Source organism: Heterodontus francisci, chromosome 31 (genome assembly GCF_036365525.1).
Source record: "Heterodontus francisci isolate sHetFra1 chromosome 31, sHetFra1.hap1, whole genome shotgun sequence".
In the NCBI taxonomy this organism is placed as follows: domain Eukaryota; kingdom Metazoa; phylum Chordata; class Chondrichthyes; order Heterodontiformes; family Heterodontidae; genus Heterodontus; species Heterodontus francisci.
The window spans coordinates 8,764,754-8,784,385 of record NC_090401.1 but is presented as its reverse complement, the minus strand read 5'-3'; the positions used below and the strand labels follow the sequence as shown (position 1 = coordinate 8,784,385).

The 19,632-nt window shown below is 46.1% G+C and overlaps 1 protein-coding gene across 1 annotated transcript in view; it reads left to right on the top strand.

Moving 5' to 3' along the window:
• Positions 1 to 595: 595 nt before the first annotated feature.
• mrps15 (mitochondrial ribosomal protein S15) overlaps positions 596 to 19,632 on the top strand; it is a 49,732-nt gene continuing 30,695 nt past the window's right edge. Inside the window, exons 1-3 of the mRNA XM_068011090.1 lie at positions 596 to 825; positions 13,571 to 13,627; positions 14,322 to 14,397. Coding sequence (XP_067867191.1) covers positions 609 to 825; positions 13,571 to 13,627; positions 14,322 to 14,397 — 350 coding nt within the window. The 5' untranslated portion in view covers positions 596 to 608. The remainder of the gene's footprint in view (positions 826 to 13,570; positions 13,628 to 14,321; positions 14,398 to 19,632) is intronic.

Genomic DNA, 19,632 nt, shown 5'->3' with positions numbered 1-19,632 from the left:
GGATTGGGGTGGAGAGAGGTTGGATATCCATGGTGAAGAAGAGATTGTTAGGGCCAGGAAATTGGAAACAAGTGATCGAGGACATGGAAGAGTCACAGATAGTCATGGGAAGAGACTAGACATGGGGAGAAAAGATGAGTTGAAATTGGAAGCAATCAGTTCAGTGGCGCAGGTAGGTCTACGAGGACTGTCCTGTTTGTGGATGTTGGGAAGGAAGTAGAAGCAGGCTAGGGGACTATGAGGTTGGAAGCTGTGGAGGGAAGATCTCTAGAAGACGTATCAGTCACAGTTCTGGAAACAATGACTTGATGTTCAGTAGTTCATGGTCCAAGGGAATGTAGGAGGAAGTGTCGGAGACTTGACCCTCAGCCTCTGCTAGGTAGAGGTTAGTTTGCTGGACAACAACAGCATCCTTGTCAGCAGGTTTGATGACAACATTAGGATTGGACCCTGCCTCCCCCCTCTCCCTGCCTCGCAACCCCTTTTTCTCCCTCGTCCCTCTCTTTCTGCCCATCTGCGCCCCCCCCCCCCCCCCCTCATTCTCCCACCCTAGCCACCATTATGCCTCCTCTAACCCCCCCACCCTACACCATCATCCCCATCCCATTATGGAATGTTTCTGTTGCTCTGGATCTGTCGGCCTCTTCTGGTCGCGTTGTGATGACGTATTAGTCGCGTGCTTGATGATGAGGATGCTGTCGAGGGTGATATGTGCGTTACTGTGGCCCGGGGATCGGGGCCTACTCCCGTGTGGGAGCCTGGTCGCTCGGTGCCTGCACTGCTGGGCGCCGGAAGCAGCAACCCAGGTTTCTGGGCCTCGGCCAGGTGAGCAACAGGCGGCAGCGGGCCGAACTCAGGCCCATCAACCGTTTCACATCTGGGGTCCCGGGGAAAGAGAGGAAGCCGGGCCCTCACCACCGGTGGAGGAGAGAGGGAACCCGGCACCCCGGGGGAGGAGAGAGGGAACCCGGCTCCCCGGGGGAGGAGAGAGGGAACCCGGCACCTCGGGGGAGGAGAGAGGGAACCCGGCACCTCGGGGGAGGAGAGAGGGAACCCGGCTCCCCGCTCCCCGGGGGAGGAGAGAGGGAACCCGGCTCCCCGCTCCCCGGGGGAGGAGAGAGGGAACCCGGCTCCCCGGGGGAGGAGAGAGGGAACCCGGCTCCCCGCTCCCCGGGGGAGGAGAGAGGGAACCCGGCTCCCCGGGGGAGGAGAGAGGGAACCCGGCACCCCGCTCCCCGGGGGAGGAGAGAGGGAACCCGGCACCTCGGGGGAGGAGAGAGGGAACCCGGCTCCCCGCTCCCCGGGGGAGGAGAGAGGGAACCCGGCTCCCCGGGGGAGGAGAGAGGGAACCCGGCTCCCCGCTCCCCGGGGGAGGAGAGAGGGAACCCGGCTCCCCGCTCCCCGGGGGAGGAGAGAGGGAACCCGGCACCTCGGGGGAGGAGAGAGGGAACCCGGCTCCCCGCTCCCCGGGGGAGGAGAGAGGGAACCCGGCTCCCCGCTCCCCGGGGGAGGAGAGAGGGAACCCGGCTCCCCGGGGGAGGAGAGAGGGAACCCGGCTCCCCGCTCCCCGGGGGAGGAGAGAGGGAACCCGGCTCCCCGGGGGAGGAGAGAGGGAACCCGGCTCCCCGGGGGAGGAGAGAGGGAACCCGGCACCCCGCTCCCCGGGGGAGGAGAGAGGGAACCCGGCACCCCGCTCCCCGGGGGAGGAGAGAGGGAACCCGGCACCCCGCTCCCCGGGGGAGGAGAGAGGGAACCCGGCACCCCGCTCCCCGGGGGAGGAGAGAGGGAACCCGGCTCCCCGCTCCCCGGGGGAGGAGAGAGTGTTCGCTGTCTCTCAGGGTGCTTCATGAGGAGATGATGTTGCCACATGGCTGCAGGTTGCTGAGGTGGGCGGGTGGAGGATGACTGAATATTCCTGAATGAGATTGTTGTGTTCCCGCCAAATAATGTCCTGCTGCTCGAATACCTTAACTTGTGGTGGAAGTGGCGAATGAGGTGTAGCACAGATTATGGTGGAAATTGCCTTGCATAAAGATGTCTACTCAATGTGTCATAGAGTAATCGAGAGATACAGCACTGAAACAGGCCCTTCGGCCCACCAACTCTGTGCCAACCAACAACCACCCATTTATACTAATCCTACACTAATTACATATTCCCTACCACATCCCCACAATTCTCCTACCACCTACCTACCAACACTAGGGGCAATTTACAGTGGCCAATTTTACCTAGCATGTCTTTGGCTGTGAGAGGAAACCTGAGCATCCGGCAGAAACCCACACGGTCACAGGGAGAACTTGCAAGCTCCGCACAGGCAGTACCCAGAACTGAACCCGGGTCGCTGGAGCTGTCAGGCTGTGGTGCAAACCACTGTGCCACCCCCCCCCCCCCCCAATCATGTCAATAACACTAAATGAGGAATATCCTGAACGTGTGTATTAATAGCTATAACATAGATGGTACAGCACTGTTGCAGTTGCCATAGCTATGCTGCTGATTGGTTTCTGATGTAGGACACATGAGATTTGGTGTAAATGAAAATGACATTGTCAAAGAAGTGTCATTGATGCTCAGAATATGATTTACCAGAATGGCTTCAGCAACAGGGCATTTTAGCTACAAGATTAGGTTGAAGAAGCTGGCATTAGTCTCCTTGAAGCAAAGGAGGTTGAGGGGAGACTTCATAGAGATGTACAAATTATGATAGGTTTAGATAAGGTCGACAAAGAAAGTTGTTCCATTACCTGGTGGTACAAGGACTAGGTAGCACCGATTAAAGGTTTTGGGATGCAGGGGCATTTGAGGAAGAACTTTTTTTAATGCAGTGAGTGGTAATGACCTGGACCCCACTGCCCACGAGGGTGGTGGAGATGATCAATGATCTCAAAAGTTGAGGGAAATGAACTTGCAGGGCTACATAAGAAACAGGAGCAGGAATAGGCCATTCGGCCCCTCGAGCCTGCTCCACCATTCAATAAGATCATGGCTGATCTGACTGTGGGCTCAACTCCTTTTCTATTGGCCCCTCATAACCCTTGACTCCCTTGTAGATCAAACGTTTGTCTTACTCAGCCTTGAACATGTTCAATGACCCAGCGTCTACTGCTCTCTGAGGTAGAGAATTCCAAAGAATAATGACCCTCTGAGTGAAGAAATACATCCTCATCTCCATCTTAAATGGGAAACCACTTATTTTGAAACTTCCCCCTTGTTCTAGATTCCCCCACAGGGGAAACATTCAGCATCTATCTTGTCAAGCCCCCTCAGAATCGTATAGGTTTCAATAAGATCACCTCTCATTCTTCTAAAATCCAATGAGTATAGGCTCAACCTTTCCTCATCATGCAACCCCTTCATTCCAGTAATCAACCTTCTCTGAACTGTCTTCAATCTCTCTCCTGAAATAAGGAGACCAAAACTCAAGATGTGGTCTCATCAACGCCCAGTACAGATGTAGCAAGACTTCAGTACTTTTGTACTCTTAAACTCCATCCCCCTTGCATTAAGGCCAATATTCTGTTTGCCTTCCTAATTACTTGCTGTACCCGCATGTTCACTTTTTGTGATTCATGTACGAGGAAACCCAGATCCCTCTCTACTGCAGCATTCTGCTGTTTCGCTCCATTTTAATATTGTGCTTTTCTATTCTTCGCACCAAAGTGAACAACCTCACATTTTCACATAGAAGCAGAGTAGGCCATTCAGCCTGTCGAGCCTGCTCCACCATTCACTTAGATCATGGCTGATCATCTACCTCAAAGCCACTTTCCTGCGCTATCGCCATATCCTTTGATGTCATCAGTATCCAGATATCCATCGATATCTGTCTTGAACATGCTCAATAATTGAGCTTCCACAGTCCTCTGGGGTAGAGAATTCAAAGATTCAACACTTCTGAGTCTTAAAAGGCCTACCCCTTGTTCTAGGCTCACCAGCCAGGGGAGGTATCCTATCTACATCTACCCTGTCACACCCCGTTAGAATTTTGTACGTTTCAGTGAGATCACCTCTCATTCTTTGAAACTCCATGAGAATACAGGCCGAGTTTACTCAATCTCACAAGACAGTCCTGCCATCCCAGAGATGAGTCTGGGGAACGTCCATTGCACTCCCTCTATGACAAGTATATCCATCCTTAGACGAGGAGACCAAAGCTGGGCGGTACGGTGGCGCAGTGGTTAGCACCGCAGCCTCACAGCTCCAGCGACCCGGGTTCAGTTCTGGGTACTGCCTGTGCGGAGTTTGCAAGTTCTCCCTGTGTCTGCGTGGGTTTCTGCCGGGTGCTCCGGTTTCCTCCCACAGTCAAAGACTTGCTGGTTGATAGGTAAATTGGCCATTGTAAATTGCCCCTAGTGTAGGTAGGTGGGAGGAGAATGGTGGGGATGTGGTAGAGAATATGGGGTTAATGTAGGATTAGTATAAATTGTTGGTTGGCATAGACTCGGTGGGCCGAAGGGCCTGTTTCAGTGCTATATCTAAATAATCTAAAAACAATGCTCCAGGTACGGTCTCACCAAGGCTCTATACAACTGCAGCAAGACTTCTTTACTCCTGTACTCAAAATCCTTGTGATAAAAGCCAACATATCATTTGCCTTCCTAATTTCTTGCTGCACCTGCATGCTAGCTTTGAGTGACTCATGAACAAGGACATCCACGTCCTTTTGGATATCAACACTTCCCAACCTCTCACCATTTAAGAAGTTCTCTGTCTTTATGTTCTGTTTCTACCAAAGTGGATAACTTCACACTTATTCATATATTCCATCTACCATGTTTTTGTTCATCCACGTAGCCTGTCCAAGTCCACTTGAAGCTTCCTTGCATCCTCCTCACATCTTACATTCCCACCTAGTTTTGTGTCATCAAATTTGGAAATATTACATTTGGTCCCCACATCCAAATCATTGATATAGAATGTGAACAGCTGTGGCCCCAGCACTGATCCTTGCTGTACCCCACTAGTAACAGCCTACCGTCCTGAGAATGACCAGTTCATTCCAATCCATACCAGTATATTACCTCCAATCCCAGTTTTGTTTACTAACCTGTGTGGGACCTTATCAAAAGCCATCAGAAAATCCAAATATATCACATCCACTGGTTCTCCTTTATGCTACAAGTAACATCCTTAAAAAAACTCCCAACAGGTTTGTCAAACATGATTTTCCTTTGATAAATTCATGTTGACTCTGCCCAGTCATATCAGTATTTTCTAAGTGTCCAGTTATCACATCCTTTGTAATAGATTCGAACATTTTCCCTACTACTGACGTCAAATTAACAGGTCTGTAGTTTCCCATTTTCTCTCCCTTCGTTTTAAATAGTGGGGTTACTTTTGCTCCATATTATGCTCCATCCACCAAATTTTTGTGCACTCTCTTTACTTATCTATATCCCTTTGTAGACTCTCTGTCTACCTTCCTGTGCTACAACAGTGACTACACTTCAAAAAGTACTTCATTGGCCGTAAAGAACTTTGAGGCGTCTGGTGTTTGTGAGCAGCACTATATAAATCTAAGTCTGTCTTCATTTCTCCTCACAACTTGTTTTCCCACCTATCTTTGTATTGTTGGCAAAGTTGGCTACAATACACTCGGTCCCTTCATCCAAGTCATTAATCTAATGTAAATAGTTCAGGCCCCAGCACTGATGTCTGTAGCACCTTACTAATTACAGTTTACCAACCTGAAAATGACCCATTTATCTCAACTCTCTTTCCAGTTAAACAATCGTCTCTCCATGCTAATACATTACCCCATCACTATGAGCTCTTAACTTATGCAATAACCTTATCTGGCACCTTATTGAATGCCTTTTGGAAATCCAAATACACTTCATCTATTGGTTCTCCTTTACCAACCCTGCTTGTTAGATCCTCAAAGAACTCTAATAAATTTGTCAAACATGATTTTCCTTTCGCAAAACCATGTTGACTCTGCTTGATTGTATTATGATTTTCTAAATGATGTGCTACTGCTTCCTTAATAATGGATTCCAGCATTTTCCCAATGACAGATGTTAGACTAACTGGCCTGTAGTTTCCTACTTTCTGTCTGAGCTGTCTACAGCAATAGAGAGGGTAATGGAACTGAATGGATTGCTGTACAGAGAGCCAGCATAAACATGATGGGCCAAAGGGCCTCCTTCTGTGCCATAATGGCTCTGTGGCTTTTAACAACCAGCTTCAAAAGAACTTGCCATTATATGACCAACTGCAAAATATATATTATGTTCAATATGCCAGTCAGTAGTTTCCATTTCGAGTGGAGGCAGGACATCTTGCTTTCCAGGAGAGGAGCGGACCTGCGGGAAGAACACGTAGCAGAGAACGGATAAATACAGCCCGAGGATCACGGCCGAGAGCACTTAGCTTCCAGGAGAGGAGTGGACCTGAGGGAAGAACACGGAGCGGGGAGTGGATAAATACAGCCCGAGGATCGTGGCCTGCAGCATTTACCTTTCAGGAGAGGAGTTTGAAAACAAAGTGAACAGTGCCATCACAGGAAAGCTGCAAGGTGATTGGTTGGTGAGTAACTGCTGTGAGGGAATAACTCTAAATAGCTGGGTTAGTGCACTACTGTTAAACAGCTTAATAATAAGGAACAAGTGAGTAGTTGGATTTTTTTTTGAGTAAGGTTTATTTCAGCCAGTGGATTGTATTGATTTTTAGTAGGATTTATCAGTACTATTAAGGTTTTGGTGAGGTTTTTTTTAGCAGTAGCAAAGTTTCAATATTAAATAAAGGAATGGCAGGGTTGCTTCAACCTCGAGAGTGCACCTCCTGTGCTATGTGGGATCTCCAGGATGCTTCCCGTATCCTGGAGAACCATTTGTGCAGGAAGCGTCGTCAATGGAAGCAGCTTGAGCTCCGGGTTTTGGGACTTGAGTGGCAGCTGGCAACACCGCGGTCCTTTCAATAGGATGAGAGCTACATGGATAGCACGTTTATAGATGTGGTCGCTCCACAGCTTAAGAGTATGCAGGAAGAGAGGGAATGACAGTCAAAAAGAATCAGGCAGGTAGTGCAGGAGACCCCCAAGTGCATCTCACTCTCTGGCAGGTATTCATTTCTGAATACGGAGGAAAGTGATGCTTCACCTGGGGAGTGCAGCCAGAGCCAAGTCCATTGCACCATGGGTGGCTCAGCTACACAGGGGGGTACAGGGAGGACTGGAAGAGCCATAGTGATAGGTGATTCAATAGTCAGGGGAACAGACAGGCGTTTCTGTGGCTGCAGACGTGAATTCAGGATGGTGTGTTGCCTTCCTTGTGCCAGGGTCAAGGATGTCACTGAGCGCTGCAGAGCATCCTGAAGTGGGAGGGTGAACAGCCAGCAGTCATGGTCCACTTCGGAACCAACGACATAGTTAGAAAGAGGTATGTGGTCGTGCAGTCAGAATTTAGGGAGCCAGGTAAGAAATTAGCAAGCAGGACCTCAACAGTATTAATCTCCGGATTACTCCCAGTGCCACGTGCAAGTGAGTATAGAAATAGAAGGATAAGACAGATAAATGCATGGCTGGAAAGATAATGCAGGAGGGACAGCTTCAGATTCCTGGGACATTGGGACCGGCTCTGGGGGAGATGCGACCTGTCCGGCTGGACGGGTTGCACCTGAACAGAGCTGGGACTGAGTTCCTTGCGGGACGTTTTGCGAGTGCTGTTGGGGAAGGTTGAAACTAGTTTGGCAGGGGGACCGGGACCTGACGGTAGACTCAGTTGGGACAAGATCAGAAATGAAAATGGAAGGCAGAAAATTAATGGATGTGTCTGGAAGACCGAGGAAACGAGGGTGAGAAAATAACAAAATTTCAATTCAAGGAGTATAGTAAATAAAGCAGATGAGGGCATTGTATGATGATGTAGCTATTACAGAAACATGGCTTAAGGAGGGACAGGAATGGCAGCTCTGGTTACAGGGCTTTCAGACACGCTAGGGAGAGGGATAAGAAAGGAGGGAGAGTGGCAATTTTGGTCAAGGAAATTATTACAACTGTGAGGAGGGATGATATGTTGGAAGTTTCATCAAATGAGGCCATATGGATTGAGCTAAGGAACAAAAAAGGGGCAATTACGCTGCTGGGAGTGTACTATTGATCCCCCAAACAGTCAGAGGGAGATAAAAGAGCAGATATGTAGGGAAATCTCTGAGAAGTGCAAGAACAATAGGGCAGTAATAAAGAACAAATCACAGTATACAGGAACAGGCCATTCGGCCCTCCAAGCCTGCGCCGATCTTGATGCCTGTCTAAACTAAAACCTTCTGCACTTCCGGGGTCCGTGTCCCTCTATTCCCAACCTATTCATGTATTTGTCAAGATGCCTGTTAAACGTCACTATCGTACCTGCTTCCATCACCTCCCCCGGCAGCAAGTTCCAGGCACTCATCACCCTCTGTGTAAAAAACCTGCCTTGCACATCCCCTCTAAACTTTGCCCCTCACACCTTAAACCTATGTCCCCTAGTAACTGACTCTTTCACCCTGGGAAAAAGCTTCTGACTATCCACTCTGTCCATGCCACTCATAACTTTGTAAACCTCTATCAGATTGCCCTCCACCTCCGTCGTTCCAGTGAAAACAATCCGAGTTTATCCAACCTTTCCTCATAGTTAATACCCTCCAGACTAGACAACATCCTGGCAAACCTCTTCTGTACCCTCTCCAAAGCCTCCACATCTGTCTGGTAGTGTGGCGACCAGAATTGTACGCAATATTCCAAGTGTGGCCTAACGAAGGTTCTGTACAGCTGCAGCATGACTAGCCAATTTTTATACTCTATGCCCCGACTGATGAAGGCAAGCATGCCATCTGCCTTTAGTCCGCAAGCAGGACCCTGAGCTTCCGGTTGCTTGCCATTTCAACACTCCCCCCTGCTCTCATGCTCACATCTCTATCCTGGGATTGCTGCAGTGTTCCGGTGAATGTCAATGCAAGCTCGAGGAACAGCATCTCATTTTCCGATTAGGCACACTACAGCCTGCCGGACTGAACATTGAGTTCAATAATTTCAGAGCATGACGGGGCCCCCCATTTTACTTTTATTTTTAGTTATTTTTTCTTTTTTACATTTTTTACAATTTTTTTCTTTTGTTTATTTCATTTCATTGTAGTTTGTTCAGTTTGCTTACCCACTGTTTTTTTTCATATTTGTACTTGCTGTTCAATTTTCAGTCCATTAACACCCTATCTGTACTAATGCTATGTCTTTCAACACACCATTAACATATTGTTTGCCTTTGCTCCATGACCTCTTGGTCAGCTATGTGGCCTTGTCCAATCTACACCTCCTTTGTTATTTTTTTATTTTATTTAGAGATACAGCACTGAAACAGGCCCTTCGGCCCACCGAGTCTGTGCCGACCAACAACCACCCCTTTATACTAACCCTACAGTAATCCCATATTCCCTATCACCGAGGGGCAATTTACAATGGCCAATTTACCTATCACCTGCAAGTCTTATCTCTTGCCCCATCCCCGGCTCTCTTGCTTATAACCTTTGACATTTATAATATTTGCTAGTTCCGAAGAAGGGTCACTGACCTGAAACGTTAACTCTGCTTTTCTTTCCACAGATGCTGCCAGACCTGCTGAGTGGTTCCAGCATTTCTTGTTTTTATGCCATATGCCTTCTTGACTACCTTATCCATCTGCATTGCCACTTTCAGTGATCTGTGGACCTGTACGCCCAGATCTCTCTGCCTGTCAATACTCCTAAGGGTTCTGCCATTTACTGTATACTTCCCACCTGTATTAAACCTTCCAAAATGCATTACCTCTCATTTGTCCGGATTAAACCCCATCTGCCATTTCTCCGCCCAAGTCTCCAACAGATCTATATCCTGCTGTATCCTCTGGCAATCCTCATCACTATCTGCAACTCCACCAACCTTTGTGTCGTCCGCAAACTTACTAATCAGACCAGCTGCATTTTCCTCCAAATCATTTATATATACTACAAAGAGCAAAGGTCCCAGCACTGATCCCTGCGGAACACCACTAGTCACATCCCTCCATTCAGAAAAGCACCCTTCCACTGATACCCTCTGTCTTCTATGACCGAGCCAGTTCTGTATCCATCTTGCCAGCTCACCTCTGATCCCGTGTGACTTCACCTTTTGTACCAGTCTGCTATGAGGGACCTTGTCAAAGACTTTACTGAGGTCCACGTAGACAACATCCACTGCCCTTCCTTCATCAATCAATAATAATAATAATAGTAGGGGATTTTAACTACCGCAATATTAACTGGGATAGTTTTAGTGTGAAAGGAATTGAGGGAGTAGAATTTTTGCGGTGCATTCAGGGGAACGTTTTTGCCCAGTATGTAGCAAGTCCAACAAGAGAGGGTGTAGTTTTAGGAAATGAAGCTGGGCAGGTGGAAAGAGTGGCAGTGGGAGAGCATTTTTGTGGTAGTGATCATAATTCAGTAAGTTTTAACATAATTATGGAAAAGGACAGAGAGAGAACAGGAGTTAGAGTTCTCAATTGGGGCAAGATCAATGTAGCGAAAGTGGACTGGAAACAGCTACTTGTAGGTAAATCAGTGTCAGAACAGTGGGAGGCATTCAAAGGGGAGATTCAAGGGGTTCAAGGTAAACATGTTCCCACAAAGAAAAAGGGTGAGGCGGCCAAATCTAGAGCCCCATGAATGTCAAGGAGCTTACAGGGTAAGATAAGGCAGAAAAGGAAAGCTTGTTTCCAACACTGAGAGCTCAATAATACAGAAAGCCGAGAGGAGTATAGAAAGTGGAAGGGTAAAATCAAAAAGGAAATTAGGAAAGCAAAGAGAGGGCATGAAAGAATATTGGCAAGCAAAATCAAGGTGAACCCAAAGATGTTTTCATCCCACATGGCAGACTGGTTTAAAAAAATAAAATCCTATGGGATCCAGGGAAATGCAGCAAGGTGGATTCAAAATTGGCTCAGTGGCAGGAAACAAATGGTAATTGTTGACAGCTGTTTTAGTGACTGCAGGGCCGTTTCCATTGGCATTCCACAGGGCTCAGTACTGGGTCCCCTGCTTTTTGTGGTATAAAGGATTTGGACATAAATGTAGGAGGCATGATCAAGAAGTTTGCAAACAGAAAGGTTGGCTGTGTGGTAGATAGCGAGGAGTGTAGCTGTAAGCTGCAGGAATATATTAATTATCTGGTCAGATGGGCAGAAAAGTGGCCAATGGAATTCAACTTGGAGAAATGTGAGGTGATGCATTTGGGGAGGTCAAACAAGGCAAAGGAATACACGATTCATGGGAAAATACTGAGAAGTGTAGAGGAAATGAGGGACCTCGGAGTGAATGTTCTCAGATCCCTGAAGGTAGCAGGACAGGGCGATAAGGTGGTTAAGAAGGCATATGGAATCCTTCCCTTTATTAGCCGAGGTATAGAATACAAGAGCAGGGAGGTTCTGCTGGAACTGTATAACTCATTGGTTAGGCCACAACTTGAGTACTGTGTGCAGTTCTGGTCACCTCATTACAGAAAGGATGTAATTGCACTAGAGGGTACAGAGGAGATTTCCAGGACTGGAAAAATGCAGCTGTGAGGAAAGATTGGATAGGCTGGGGTTGTTCTCCTTGGAACAGAGAAGGCTGAGGGGAGATCTGATTGAAATGTACAAAATTGTGAGAGGCCTGGATAGAGTGGAGCTGAAGGGTTGTCATGCTCGGCCCCACCTGCCCAGAATGAGGCACATTAATTTTGTCATGAACAGTGATTTTAGACTGTTGCGGGAGCGAGGAAAGGATTTGTTAAACAGATCGGCCATGGCTGGAAAATACATTTGCATATTAACAGACAGTGCTCGGAAGGACAAAGGACCATTCCTGACACATTCAACTCACAATACACCTTGATCACCAGGTATTATGTGTAAGAGGAGCGTTCCAGAGACTGCTAAGGTGATACAATCAAGGACTGGTTAGTCCAGCTGATCACATGACTAAAAGCAAACTACTCCGGATGCTGGAAATCTGAAACAAAAACAAGAAATGCTGGAATCACTCAGCAGGTCTGGCAGCATCTGTGGAAAGAGAAGCAGAGTTAACGTTTCGGGTCAGTGACCCTTCTTCGGAACTGCCTCTTAAGTTCCGAAGAAGGGTCACTGACCCGAAACGTTAACTCTGCTTCTCTTTCCACAGATGCTGCCAGACCTGCTGAGTGATTCCAGCATTTCTTGTTTTTGTTTGATCACATGACTAACTGGCTGTTCTACGTTCTTTTGAACTAGCCACAGAAAGTTTGAACTCAAAGACTGTTTGCTCTGGGACTGAGAAGATCGCTCCTCTCTGCTCCCATCTCTTTCTCACAAGCCTCTGAATCCACTGAAGACACATGAACCCCAAAACAGAAAGGTCTCCTACAGCAAACAAGGTTTAAGAAGAATACTGAGCCCCAACAAAAAGCAAGATCTACCTACAATCAAGGACTCTTACAGTGAGCTCGACGAACTGTAACAAAAACTCTTCAGATATTGCCCCAAACATTTCCACTTTATTTTTCTTCCCTTTTCTGTCTGTATCAGCATGTGTGTATCTCGTATGCATGCTAGCCTGGGCGCGTCGTATATCCGTAGGCATTACGCGAATTAGAGTTTAAGTTTAATAAATTTCAACCTTTCTTCTTTAAACCTAAGAAAATCTGTGTGTGCTGGATTCTTTGCCTTATAATTGGAAAGCAGTAAACAAGGATTCACCAAGGGGGAGCTAAAAATGCAGTGTGTTTAAAATTAAACTCTGCTACTGTAAGATCAGGTGAAGGCTGAAAGGGAACCCTAGACCTCTTTCTCACCTGTTGTAACACAAGGGTCTATTCACCTTAGCAGAGGTCGGTGACGAGGGGGCATAGATTTAAAGTGATTGTCGGAAAATTAGAGGGGCGATGAGGAAAAACCTTTTCACCCAGAGGGTGATGGGGGTCTGGAACTCTCTGTCTGAAAGAGTAGTTGAGGCAGAGAACCTCAACTCATTCAAAAGGAGTCTGGATACATACCTCAAGTGCTGTAATCTGCGGAGCTTCGGACTAAATGCTGGAAGGTGGGATTCGAGTAGATGGATTGCTTTTTGGCTAGCACAGACATGATGGGCCAAGTGGCCTCCTTCTGTACCTTAAACTTTCTATGATCTATAAAGGAACACCAAGGTACCACTAAACATAAAGCTGCTGTTGCAACACATGCTGGTTTAAGTTCTGTTACCGATTTCCTTTTTTGTTTGCAAGGTTCAACCAACACAGACTAAGCCGTATAGACTGGTTCGGATAAACTGGCCTTGCTGGAAAATGTTATATACAAATGGTGTCTGAATGCACTTTGATTTTGTGACCTCATATCTGTGGTAATTACATGTAGATTTGTACTGTTTTTGTGCAACTGTTAAAGTACAGGCTGCTAAAAATTTGGCCTCGCTGTGCTGTGCAACCTGCATTTTCCATTCTGGCTACTTTGCTGTGCTCTCATCCTGTGCAGTTTAGAAAATATAAGGTTACCCTTGTGTAATGGAGGGAAGAGGCAGGGCCTCACCCCTTTTCCGGCCCTTTTTGATTGTTCATTGTGTCTTCTTATAGGTACCAGTTTGGTGCAGACCGTGCGCAATTATGCCAATCTCCCAAGGAAAGTTCGAGGTATGTACGGAACGTTGAAAGGACAGTGCATGGACCCAGAGGGAATCTGTGCCCTCGCTGTGCAGAACAATAAGTAGCATCCAGCGACAGAAACATGTTGATAACTGAATTAATACAGAAACTGAGTATCATAGGGATAAAACTGAGCCATTCTAGTGCCTAGAAACAGTGAATAGTTTAAAAACCTCAGCTGGACAGGTCCTAGTCCAGTGGTGTTAGAGATTTGTGCTCCACTCGAAGGAGAAAATTGGTCTCTCGTGTCACTACGCAGTAATCACTCCCTCCCCTCGCTCCACAGTGGAAATGCATGTGGGACTTGGGAGGAGAAGGACTGGACTGAGCTTGGCTGTCTCTCCGACATGTTGACATGTGGGTGCACTGTCAGAGTGCAGGCAGTGAGTGGAGCTGTACTCCAAGAGTCAGTGCTGCAGGAAGGAAACTGATGTAGATTGGGGAAAAAAAACTGAATGTACTGGCCAAAAGGGCGATGGAAGCAGATTCAAAAAAAAACTTCCAAAAGGGAATTGGATAAATACCTGAAAAAGAAACTTTGCAGGGCTATGGGGAAAGAGCAGGGTAGCGGAGCTAATTGCATAGCTCTTTCACAGACAGGATGGGCCGAATGATCTTCTGTGCTGTGTGATTCTATGAAGTCCCAATGCCAACACATTTAAAAAAAAATTTCCGATTGCAGAATTTCCCAGCCAGCTGGATGATCTGTCAGCAACCATGCTAAAAAAGGACTACAGAGACTTGGAGTTAATGAACAAGTACGTACCCATAGTTTTCTGACTGCTGTTGCCCAAAGTTCAAATCCTGGAGCTGCATTAATCCCCTACCTGCCATTTTTCCTACTTGCAGTTTGTCCACTGAGCTTCTGCTCTAGAAGGGTGAGGGGGTACAGGTCTGGACTCTGTACTACAATTTTTGGTGACTGAGCCCTCTAGAGGGGAGTCAGTCTCATGTGCAAATCTCTTTCCTCACATGAAGACTTGAATTAAGTCATTGGTGATGAATGCACCTAATTTCAGGTTGGATGTCTTGAATATCCAGTTGGACCTTCCAACATGCTGAAGTCAGAGCTAGGATCTGTGCGATTTGGGTGACAACTGCTGGAGGTCGGGTTTGAGAGCCTACACTGGTATACCCAGGGTTGCTGCCTGCATGGATTGGGAGGCTGAGAGCTAAGCAACCTCTGGAGAAGCTCTGCACCTTCAATTGGTGCTCTTGTATAGAAGATTAAGGGATGATCTGATCAAAGTGTTCAAAATGATGAAGCTAGTTAATAGGTTAGATAAAGAAAAGCTATATCCTCTGGTGGGGAGTTCAGAACAGGATTTTTAGAATCTTAAAATTAGAGCTAGTCTATTCAGGAGTGAAATCAGGAAATGTTTTTTCCTAACACAGGGTAGTAGAAAGCTGGAACTTTCTCCCCCAAACTTTATCGAGGCCGAGGTTTAACTGGAGCTTTCAAGACTGAGTTTGATAGGTTTTTGTTATGTAAGGGTATCAAGGAATATGTATTAAAGGTACGCAAATGGAGTTGAGATAAGATCAGCCATGATCTAATAGAACAGGCTCAAGAGGCTGAATGGCCATTTCCTATTCCTGTGCTGCTGATGAGATTGTTTTTTGCCGACTGAAACCTCAAATCCACACTTTGCCAGTTGTCTCATGACCAACTTGCAATGATCCTCTTTGCAGCAAAGGAAACTGGTCTGTGATCAAAGAGGCTCCCAGATAAAATGTTTGATGATGGAAGTTTGAGGCCCAATGAACGTTGTCTGCCAGACTTGGTACTTCAACCAGAGAAGTCTGCAGTACTTAACAGTTGGTTCCAGAACTGGAGGGGTAACCCAGAACTTTGGGTTAAAATCCCACTATGGAAAGTTGTGAAACAGAATTTAGTAGATCAGAGGATTTGTGGGCTGACATCAATAAAAGTCACCATGAAAACTAATGTTTTGTTTAAAACCTCAACTGGCTCGCTAATGTTTTTCAGACGAAGGAATTTACCATCTCTACTTGATCAGGCTTACGTCTAGTTGCAGTCTATTACGATGTGGTTGGTCTTTAGTGACCTCAGAGCAACTAGGGAGGGGTTGTAATGCTGCCTTGCCAGTGTCTCAAGACATCCCAAGAACAAGCTTTAAAAAAAATCTATTAAGCTGCAATCAGCAGGAGATCCAAAGGAAAGATCCCATCTGACCAACCTCCTTGATCTTAGAAGTGCCATCTAAGTTGACTACGATGATTATTAGATGTGTTGGAACTCCACTTTTATTTATTTAGAGATACAGCACTGAAACAGGCCCTTCGGCCCACCGAGTATGTGCCGACCAAGAAACTCCCATTTATGCTAACCCTACAGTAATCCCATATTCCCTACCACCTACCTACGCTAGGGGCAATTTACAATGGCCAATTTACCTATCACCCGCAAGCCTTTGGCAGTGGGAGGAAACCGGAGCACCCGGCGAAAACCCACGCAGTCACAGGGAGAACTTGCAAACTCCGCACAGGCAGTACCCAGAATTGAACCCGGGCCCCTGGAGCTGTGAGGCTGCGGTGCTAACCACTGCGCCGCCCAAAAGTACTGAAGTGGAGATGCCGGGGGCATCCAGAAGACATATGACAAAGTTTCACTCAACAAGCTCAAAACTCTTGAGGATTCAGGGTTAATCTTGGGAATGGATAAGAAATGGGCTGAAGGACAGGATGACACTTATTAAAGGCATCTGTCTATGTGAGAAGTATGGAGTAGAATGCCCCAGGGCTTAGTTTTGGAACTAATACTCTTTTTAATTTATGTCACTGTTTTGAACTAGGAGCCCAATACAAATTGGTCACAATTGCAGATATACAAAGCTAGGACGGGAAGAGGAAGCGGCTCAGAGATTATTGACTGAGTTTGACACTATATGAGTGGTCAGAACAGTGGCAAATGAATTTTAACCAGGGCAAATGTGAAGCACTGCACACAGGAAGGAAAATGGGTGGTACCTAAAAAGAAAGATTTGCATTTACGGCGTGTCTCCTGACAACGCAGAGTGATCTCTGATGTCATCAATGCGTCCGACCATTTGCCAGCTTGCCAGTATGGGATTGCCCTTGCATGCGTCGACGTCACCGTGTAATGACGTCCGAGTGTTACTTCACCCTTCAATAGCCGTGATTGCTGCCTCCACCCCCTCCACTAATAACCCACTCCCTCCCGCAATCGACACCTTAATCACTGCTTCTCTTCACCCCCCACCCACCTGCATCAAGAGTGCTTCCGCCTGTTCGCCGCTTCATCCCGCCACTCTGGAATCTTTACTGTTCCATCCCACTGCTCCTGACTGCTCGCCACTCCTTCCTGCCACGCCGCTAGCATCCCGCTCGTTGCCCACCGCCCCCTTGCCACTTCTCCAGGCAGGGAGCGAGCAGCGGGAGGGAACAGTGAGCGGACGGGCGCAGGACAGAACGACAGGATGGAGCCGTGAGCGGTCTGAAGTGGCGGGGGGGAGCGGGGTACTATTTTTGGGGACGATCACGGCCATTAAGGGGTAAGGGGTTTGGGTTTAATTAATCTTTTTGTATCAAATTGAGTAGCGCCATTTTTATTACTGCCGGCAGCCTGAGCTATCGCAGACCGGGACGTTTCTGTTGATGAGGCTGAATTTACATATGTGCGAGTACAGCACCACCTATTGGTTGCATTGTCAGCAAACAGCCTTTGCACTTTTCACAACTGTAGCACTTTTCACAAACCTAAGATGTCCCAAAGACCTTTCCAGCCAACAAAATATTTTTTGAAGTGTAGTCATTGTTGCAACATGGCAGCCAATTTGCACACACCAAGCTCACACAAACAGCAATATATTCTATTTTTTAATGATGTTGATTGAGAGATAGATATTGGTCAGGGCACAGGGGAGACGGTACAGAGATGTATGAAAACTGGCATCAGTAAGCTAATATACCTTGATTATTGATCACAGCACCAGGTGAATCTTTAACTCCTTCAGCTTAATTCCTCGTCAAAGAGCTTCACCTTTCCTCATCATAGAAATTACCAGGCACCTAAATGTGGCTTGTCTAAACGATTTAAATTATATTATCATTTACACTACCCGCCCTATTAGATTATGTATAAACTACTGAATGAATGAATTAATCTCTTACCAATTCATTAAAGAGGAAGTTAGACTGTGAAACCAAAAATATAGTAATGAATAGTCAGCATGGGTTTCAAAAGGGAAAGTCCTGCTTGTCTAACTTCATTGAATTCTTTGAAGAGGAAGAAGATGAGGGTAAAGCAGTAGGTGCTAGATTTCTGAAAGGCCTTTGATAAGGGACCACATAATAGACTAATGAATAAGGTCGGAGCATGCAGAATTGAAGGTCAAGTAGCAGAATGGACAGCTGGCTGTTTGTAAGACAGAAAGTAGAGAGTAACAGTAATGGATAAGTATTCAGAGTGGCAGAAGGCAGGAAGTACGGGGGTCCCGTAAGAATCAATGCTGAGACCATTGGTCACAATTTATTTTAATAATTTAGACTTTAGAATCAAAAACACAATTTGTAATTTTGCAGACCCCACCAGATTTTGTGGGGGTGGGGGGGGGGGTGGGGAACAGTCAATACTGAGGAAAATTTCAACAAATTACAAGAAGACAATAAACTTGCAGAATGGGCATATCATTGGCAAATGAATTTCAACATAGATAAGTGTGAGGTATTACATTTTGGTAAGAAAAATAAGGAGTTCACATATTACTTGGAAAATAATCCAAATGGAGTAGAGGAACAAAGCAATCTGCAAGTACAAATAAGGTAATGACACAGGCTGCTAAGGTCATAACAGAAGCAAACCAAGCACTGATAAGTAGAGAAGTTATGCTAAATTTATCAAGCGGGTCAGACCACACCTGGTGTATTGTGTACAATTCCAGTCACCAAATTATAAGAAGGACATAGAGGCTCTGGAGAGATGAAAATAAGATTTACAAGGATGATACTAGAACTGCAAGGTTATACCGAACAGAAAAGAGTGAACATACTGAGTTTATTTTCTCTTGTAAAAAGAAAACTTGAGTGACCAAATAGAGGTCTTTAAGATTGAGAGATTTTGGTAGAGCAGACAGTGTTTCCATCAATGAGATAGCAAAAAAAATCAGAAGGGGAATTCAGAAGAAAGAGCAGAAAAATTAAGGCTGACATCCAGTGCAGTAGTGAGGGAGTGCTGCACTGTCAGAGGTACAGTCTTTCGGATGAGATGTTAAACAGAAAACCTGTCTACCCTCTCGGATGAACGTAAATAATCCCATGGTGCTATTTTGAAGAAGAGCAAGGATGTTATTCCCAGTGTCCTGGCCAAGAGTTATCCCTGAATCAACACCACTAAGAACAGATTGTCTGGTCATTATCGCATTGCTGTTTGTGGGAGATAGTTTGATGCAAATTGACTGCCACGTTTCCTTTCCTGAAGTACAACAGTGACTATACTTCAAAAATACTTCATTAGCTGTAAAGTACTTTGGCACTAATATAAATGCAAGTCTGTCTTCATCCAGAGTGTGCTGAAAATATGGAATGCACTACCACAGGGAGTAGTTGAGGTGCACTGCTAAGCTGCATTTAAGGGGAAGCTAGATAAGCATATGAGGAAGAAAGGAATAGGACATACTAATGGTGGGAGGAGGCTCAAGTGGCGCATAAACGTGAGCATGGACTGGTTGTACTGAATGGCCTGTACTGTACATTCTATGTAGCATTACAAACTACATTTCTTGATCAGAATCTTCTGACACAATTTAAACATTAACGTATGTAAATCATTTAGTGTGAATTTTTAATGACAGAATGAATCATTCAAGTTAAAGGCATTCAGATATGTTGCATTAATTCAGCATTGACTGACTGACTTTGCTGATTGTCAGTTGATAAGTCAATATGTGAGATTATTGTAATTTAGTGAGGTTTATTTCTGGATGGATTGCTAGTATAACTGATAAATTAGC